The sequence below is a fragment of the Montipora capricornis genome, chromosome 8 (genome assembly GCF_036669925.1).
Source record: "Montipora capricornis isolate CH-2021 chromosome 8, ASM3666992v2, whole genome shotgun sequence".
NCBI lineage: Eukaryota > Metazoa > Cnidaria > Anthozoa > Scleractinia > Acroporidae > Montipora > Montipora capricornis.
In genome coordinates this window covers 34,254,518-34,262,017 of record NC_090890.1, presented here as the reverse complement: position 1 = coordinate 34,262,017, position 7,500 = coordinate 34,254,518, and the positions used below count along the sequence as shown (strand labels likewise).

General features: G+C 36.7%; 1 protein-coding gene across 5 annotated transcripts in view; it reads left to right on the top strand.

Moving 5' to 3' along the window:
• The window catches only part of LOC138014632 (DNA-dependent protein kinase catalytic subunit-like), a 163,812-nt gene that overhangs the window by 112,326 nt on the left and 43,986 nt on the right, over window positions 1–7,500 (top strand). For all 5 annotated transcript variants that reach the window (XM_068861753.1, XM_068861758.1, XM_068861754.1 and 2 more), the window contains 7 exons: window positions 110–241; window positions 378–486; window positions 1,788–1,921; window positions 2,785–2,934; window positions 3,162–3,335; window positions 3,995–4,096; window positions 4,226–4,334. In XM_068861753.1, the coding sequence (XP_068717854.1) occupies window positions 110–241; window positions 378–486; window positions 1,788–1,921; window positions 2,785–2,934; window positions 3,162–3,335; window positions 3,995–4,096; window positions 4,226–4,334 (910 nt within the window). The remainder of the gene's footprint in view (window positions 1–109; window positions 242–377; window positions 487–1,787; window positions 1,922–2,784; window positions 2,935–3,161; window positions 3,336–3,994; window positions 4,097–4,225; window positions 4,335–7,500) is intronic.

The following is a 7,500-nucleotide window of genomic DNA, read 5'->3' as shown; positions in this document are numbered from 1 at the left end:
GCTACATTAGCTATAACAGTGATTGAATGGGTGTGTTGTGACTGGGTTTCCTTCTCAGCGAATTTTCACTGCTTTTCATGATACTTGCTTCTTTTTGGTCTCTTTTAAGAATGATATTTGACAACTTATCCAACCCTGACCCTACAAAGAAGGATAATGCTGCTGGAATACAATTACTTGGGATCATCGCAGCAAATGGCCTCTCGCCCATTTCACACAACTCCACTATTGATGAAGAGAGGTGGGTGAGAAAATATTATTTTTGTTTTCTTATGATTGATAGTAATCAGAAAACGGTTTGAGAAATGGTTCATTGTAAGTAAAACAATGATCGAAGTTTAGTTTTTTACTGACTTTTAATTTGTTTGAACTCTTAGGTTTTACAGTTCTCTTGTAAATAATCTATCGTTCAAATACAAAGAGGTTCATGCTGCCACAGCTGAAGTGATTGGCCTTCTGCTCAAACAGGCTGCTGAAATTCAAAAGGTCATTCTCTCTTTCTTTTGTAGCATAGGCAGTAATTGCATTTCGTTGCTTTACCAATTACAAGTTAAGATACTGTATTTTTGGATGAACTGTCATGAATAAAAGGCAGCTATGTCTGAGGACTTGGACACCCATCTTTATAAATGTCTAGAAGGGACCAATTTTTTTGCAATTGTCTTCATCCCTGAAAGTACTGGCGACAACCGTCGGTGAGTGTCCCCTAAAGTATCCTCTTCAGGTAAAAATAAGCAGTTGCACTAAAATAACCAAAAGAAAATAATCAGAATGTTAACAGTTAATCGTCCTCCTCATTGATTGCACTTTTCGCTGGAGCACTCAAATGGTTTTACCCCATTTTAATTCTGTATGATCTAAGGGCTTAATTATTATAAGCAAATCTCGACTGAAACTGATTCTATTCCGGCTTTCAGAACAAATGCCTCGTTTAAACTAGTGGCTATTGACCAAATAATATTCCAGCTCTTGCTAAAATTGCCAACCCAGTTTGAGGTGAACAGGCTGGCTATCAATTGTGTTTTGTATCCCACCTAACGAAATGTATTTTGCTTGACCTGAAATTTAGCATAGAATCGAAGAAAAATCTCTTTTCTGTGGTAGCCTAAATTGGCGTTGTAATTGGTTTATATGCAGTTGGTATAAAGCAAACCTATTAACCTGGGATCGTCGCTTAAAATGCTACTATGATAAAAAAATCATTTTCTTTTTTTCTTTCGATTTTGAAAGCGTGTTCGCTTAACACCTGACTGGCAAAATTTTGAGCTTTGATTTTTATCCAAAAGCTGTTTATTGTGAGGGTAAGAAAACTGACCGATTGGACCTCAGAGGGTTGGATCTAGGGAAACGTGACGTCATTTACTCACTAGCTATAAATTTCAGTGTGTAAACGCAGCTTATATATGCAAAACACAAGTTTTAAAGTCTAAAAGCGCAAAACTCCCATGCTGCATATTAATTTAGCCGCGTACACACGCATTACATTCTTAAACCAGCGAGTCTTTGACGTCATTTTCTCTTCGACCCAGCTTTCTCAAGATTTTCAAGTTAGTAATGGCGGACCAATAAACAAGAAAATTGCACTTTAAATAAACAGGTGTCTTTTTAAAACTTGGGTCACTTAGTGTTTAGTTAACATAGTTTTGAAAGCCAAAGAAGAATTTTTTTTTTGGTCGTAGTAGCACTTTAATATAGCTGACACTATTTTGCAGTTGCATGAGATTGTTTTCTGGTTATTGGCCACCGATTTGGATTCGACAAATAAACTCAATGCATGTATTTGGTAGGTATTTGATGGTCCTCTACATGACATGGTCACTGAGAAGCTGACGGCATTGGTAAATTCAGTCAATCCCGAACCTGGCAAGTTTATAAGCTGTGTGCACAAACTACAGCTCAATTATCCTCCCATTGCTGACAGGTGCAGTTCTTGTTGTCCTAACTTGGATTTATTCTTTCAAACTGTATTTGCTGGTTATGTGATGGTTTTCTATGGAATGCAGATGAATATTGCACGATAAATTTATGTTATTTGTTTTCAAAATAACAAAATTTTGAGTGAAATATTCACCCGTATTCCATAGAAGACCATTTAATAATCTATAAGTATTCATAGAAAATGCTTAGCCTTGATTGGCTAATGTGTAATATTTATGGGATAATATCCTGTGTCAGTCATTCTTAACAGTAAGGTATGGAAACGTTATTCAGATTGAAGCAATTTCCGATATGGAGTGGCCAGCAAGGGATAGAACTAACCCTGGTTGAACTGGGAAGGTGGCAGGGTGATTGGGTTCCTGTTGTTGCCAGAGACAGCACTTCTCGCTCTCTTGTTCAAGCAGAAAAATGCATTACAGTACGTCAGATCTCGTCAGATTTCGCAGTCAGTCCGATGCTATTGCCACATTAGAGGTCCCATTAATTAGCATTCCTTCAGCAAAATAATTGTACATATTCAATCTTACTATTAAGAGGAAACCCGGCTGTAGCATGAGAATCCCTAGATCAAAGTTATGCGAACAAATGTCCACAGATCACGAGAAATTCACGTGGTTCTGTTGAGAACGGGGAAAGAATAATTTTCGAATAAGCGACAACTTCCGAGAGGTTGACGGCCACCTTGTTTGTCACTGTGTGATTGTTTAAGTTATGATTCTGTGATTCTTCTTGGTGAATGATAGAACCAGCAGTGTTCAAAAGACAGGCAAGGTGCAGCAAAAACATTTGAACTGAAACATAAAGTACATAAAAGTGATGAACATTAATCATGCCTATTTTTTTCAGATTTGTTAACCAGATCTTGTTTAAGCTGCCCTCCGTATATGGTGATTTCAAGACATACTGCCTCGAAATTCTTTGCTCCAGAGCCGAATACATTCCAAACCTGTTCACAGAGCTGAAGACTAAAGGTTTAAAGGACGTATTGACTTACAGGTAAAAGTGGTTTTTCATTCATTCTTGACGCGCTGTTCAATTCCATATCATAGATAGTTAACTTATTTTTGAGAAACGTTCGATTCTTTGCAAAACGCAGAATGTGTTATTTGTGTTTTCTCGCTTTTTGTCGAATTAGCGTAGTCTTACTCGAGTCATTAGCCCTTTAACCACACAATGGTATATAAGAAATGATTTCATATGATCATGAACAAAATCACTTTCAGAGATGAAGGGAGCCAGGTTGCAGCACTGAGGATATTACAACGACTGTTGAAGAAGCTAACTGTACCAGAGCTGCAGTTTATGTTTCCATCAGTAACTGCTTTCATCTCTCATCCGAGCATACTTTGCAGGGAGTTGATGTATGATATTCTCATCTGGATTTATGACGTGTTCAGGTTGGTTTTATGTGAGTTTTTGTACATTACAGATCTAAAACAAAACGCGCAACAAAAGACAAGCTTACTACCCTAACTCTAACCCTGACATACAGAATTTCATCACTTGTGTTCAAGGACGAGAGCAAGAGGTATCGGAAGTAAGAGTATACATATAAACACTTTATACCTTAGGATAAACTTGAACATTTACGTATACGTTGCCATAGGGTTTGCAAAATTAAATTTTTGTGTGCTGTAATAGCCGTTGACACGATTATTCGAGTATGCTGGAAGAAGGACTTGAGTTGTAAGTGCATAAATATGACCTAACTGACATCTTTGTTAAATTATACCCTCATTTCATTGCTAGTGATTTTGTTAGAACAAGTCCAATATCAAACTTGTGGGAAAAAAGGAACTGCTATAATAATGCAACCACACAAAAATACTCTTTCCCTTGGAAATGCTTTTTACATTTTTTTTGCTGTTTTTTTCAATTGGGGCAATTCAATTTGCAGTGATTAATAAAAAGGAAGAAGCATGTTGGAGGTTGGAAATCTATTGGAATGGCCTTGCCATTTTATCAGTAGTAGGGATTAGAAGAATTCTTCTGCAACAATTTTTTTCCGTTCACTTTAACCACTTGTAACTGTGTGATGCAATTCTAAATTGTGTAGATCTGATGAAATGTTTCGAGCAGAGAAAGGAGCCGCTGAAATTCTTACGGAGGCAAAAAATCATCTTCTTGAAGGACTTGCAGATGACAACAGAGATCTCAGGTAACCATCATTTTTCTTTCATTTCAACAAAGGACTTGTTAACTTTTTGTTTTTCACTTGCATTTAATTTTAGCATTTTTATTTTGCAAAAGTGAACTATCCCTTTTGTCATTGATTGGTATATTTAAGGTTAAAGTTGAGAAATTTCTGGAGTGATGAGAGTCGTCTTCCAGGGACTACGCTGGAGCGTTTGGTTGAAGTGTTAAGAGCCATGTATTCTCCCAGCACCGAGAATCAGGTTTGGAACGTGAACAGCCTTTAATATGAAACTTTTCTTTAAAATGTTTTGGTTTCATTTCGTTTCCAAAAGGGGTCATTCTGGGAAATGTGAGAACAACGGCACAATTTGTCAATCTTAAAATGTGTTTTATCAATGAGTACCTAACTTGCCACCTTTGTGTCCCAGGAAGTGTTTTTGAAAGCGCTCCGTAGTCGACATTCCAATGAAATCTGGCAGGTGCATTTGTTTTCATCTTTTAAGTGGATTGAGTTTAGATTCGTCCGAAAGGTGGCTTTTGCGTCCTTAAATAATTATTGAGTGAATTTTATACATGCCAACTTCTTTTAATTGGGCTTAAGAAACTTGATGAAGAGCATTTCAAATACTAGACAATCAAATTTGCCCTGGCACTTTCTTAAAACTGTGAATTGGTTTTCTTTCAATTTAAATACCCAGACGGACTCCATACGTGCGGAACTTTTTGTTTAATAGTTTTTAATTATTATTTACTTTTTTCTCACGTTACAGCTTTTAATCAGCTCACTAACATATTTTGACTTGATAATGACGTTTAGCTAACGTCGAAACGTCGTCGCTTTCTTTTTAGCAATTTGTTTAAATCTTAAAATGATTTTAAGAAATGTTTTATCGCAATGTTTTATAGTCAAATACTTTTCAAAATCACTTCTTGTTCGAATAATGATAATTTTAATAATAATAATAATAAAAATAAAAATAAGAAGAAGAAGAAGAAGAAGAAGAAGAAGAATAATAATAATGGAAACTTCATTTGTCTTCGAATACAGTTGTAAATCTCTCTACGTATAGGCAATTAACAACTGGCTACTTGAAATTGAGTGATATACTTGTATACTGTATTTACAAATGAATTAAAAAAAAAAAATATATATATATATATATATTATATATATATATATATATATTACAGTTTTATTAAGTCTGGGCTATCCCAAGTCTTATTTCTACGACAGAATATAAAATATGTTGCTCTAATGGCGAGACTTAGCATTTTTTTGATTATATAGTGTTGTTGCGTTTTGTCAATGCCAATGTCATTCATCATTTCTAAGAACGTAGAGCATTCGTTGGAGAGAACACCAAGGGAGCTCATGGAAAGGTTTACAAATTTGACACATCTGTAGTTACTTCTCATGTCTTTGACCACGTTCATGTATTTTTCTTTTTTGCGTACTGCATTGTTTTTAAGGTTAGATTCAAAACCAACCGTTAGTTCTAGAATATATAGGCACTTGGACTGTATTGGGAAAGAAGATCTGGACGATAATTTTCACCAGCTATAATTGAAGGACTCGGAAAGCCATTGACATCAGCATAGAGTGAAGAGCGATCATTAATTACAGGTTGAAGTGAGTTGGCAATGAAGTTGAGAATTGAGTCGTGTCTCCAGGTGAAGCGATCAAGGTTATGTTGACAACCAGCGACAATATGGAGGAGTGACTCAGGGTTAAGGCAAAAGGAGCAATCACGACTTTGTGATAATCCCCATCTTGTCATATTCGTACGTGTAGGAAGGGAGTTGTTGATGTAGCGAATGGTAAAATTGTAGATGTTCTTGGGTAGATGAGACTGGGCAGACGACCAAATAGAGTTAACAGATGACAATGAGTGCTTGATAACATTTGTAGAAAAGAAACCTTGAGATGTTAAGTGGTGTTGCAGTTTGTCTTATTGATTCGAACGGAAGTCTTTAAGAACTTCCTTGGCGGATTTGAACACATCGTATTGAACATTGGTGTGACTGCCTGACGACTTCCAGAAATCTTTTAGGGAATCAGTCCGTGACTCTTTTAAGGAATTGCGGAGAACTGTTTTGCACTGAGTGAATTTAACTGAAGGAGGACAAATATTAAGGCCAAATTTATTGCGTTCTAGAAAAACATTACTCAGTGTACCAGATATCGGGATTTCAAGCCATTTTCGAATATGGATGTTCACTAGAGAATCAAGATTTGCTATTATCCAGGTTTTTGATATGTCAGCTGCAGTAAAATGCCAGGACAGTTTAGATAGGACATAGCGGCTGTACAGCAGAAGTTTGTTTTTGGGATGCAGTGGTTTCTCATCAATGTCACACATCAAGTCTTGTACAAGAGAGGACAATTCTGACATGTGTTGGTTGTTAGACATGTTGAAGTCAAAGTAGCGTCCTAAGTAACGAAATGATTCACCCATTTCCACACACGGGACAAGAACTCCATTTATCAACAGTTTAGGTAAATATTGGACAGATTTGCTGCACAGTTTCCGTATTCCAAAAGTAAAACATTTGTCAACCCTTATTATCATATTAGACCATTGACACCAGATTATAAAGCGGTTGATTAGGTGCTGATTTTCTGATTCCTGACCACTTATAACAGCGGCGTCGTCTGCGAACTGGAACCAGTGGATCGGATTTAAGAACCTTAGGGAAAAGCCAAATTGACGATATTTTTCAGATTTAATGTGCTGGAGAAACGTGTTAAAACACAAGTTAAAAAGAAGAGGACTGAGACAATCACCTTGAAGTACGCCACGACCAATAGATATAAACGGAGTACGAAATTCATTGGTAATTATAGAGGTTTTGAAATCAGTGTACAGACTTTTAACCAGAAGTTTGACATGATCAGGGATGTGGTGGTAATCAAGAGCAGTTTGAATCAAATTGTGATGAACTTCACCAAAGGCGTTTTTGAGGTCTAGGAGAGTAATGACAAGAGAACGCTGCTTGGTATGAGCTTTGTTAATGATGTCAGCCATTTGAGCAGTATGCTCAAAAGTTCCTGAGAGACCAGGTGTAAAACCTTTTTGATTTTCATGTTCAATATTATTATTGGCGGCAAGGAAGTTGAAAATGGCATTACGAAGGCACGAGGTAAAAACCTTTAAGGGCACAGATTGCAGAGTAATTGGACGAAAGTTGGCAGGGTCATTAACGTTTCCTTTCTTGTGGATGAGGATTGTGCATGCTTTCTTCCATTCGCTTGGGACGGATCCGGTTGACCAAGCAGTACGGATAATTTCAGATAAGTAGGTGCGAAGAAACGGACATCTTTTAAAACAAATGATTGATAATTGATCTAAGGGACAAGGAGAACCGGAAGCCTTCATTTTTCTAATCACATTTGATATCTGTTGGTATGTAGGAGGTTCAAGGTTA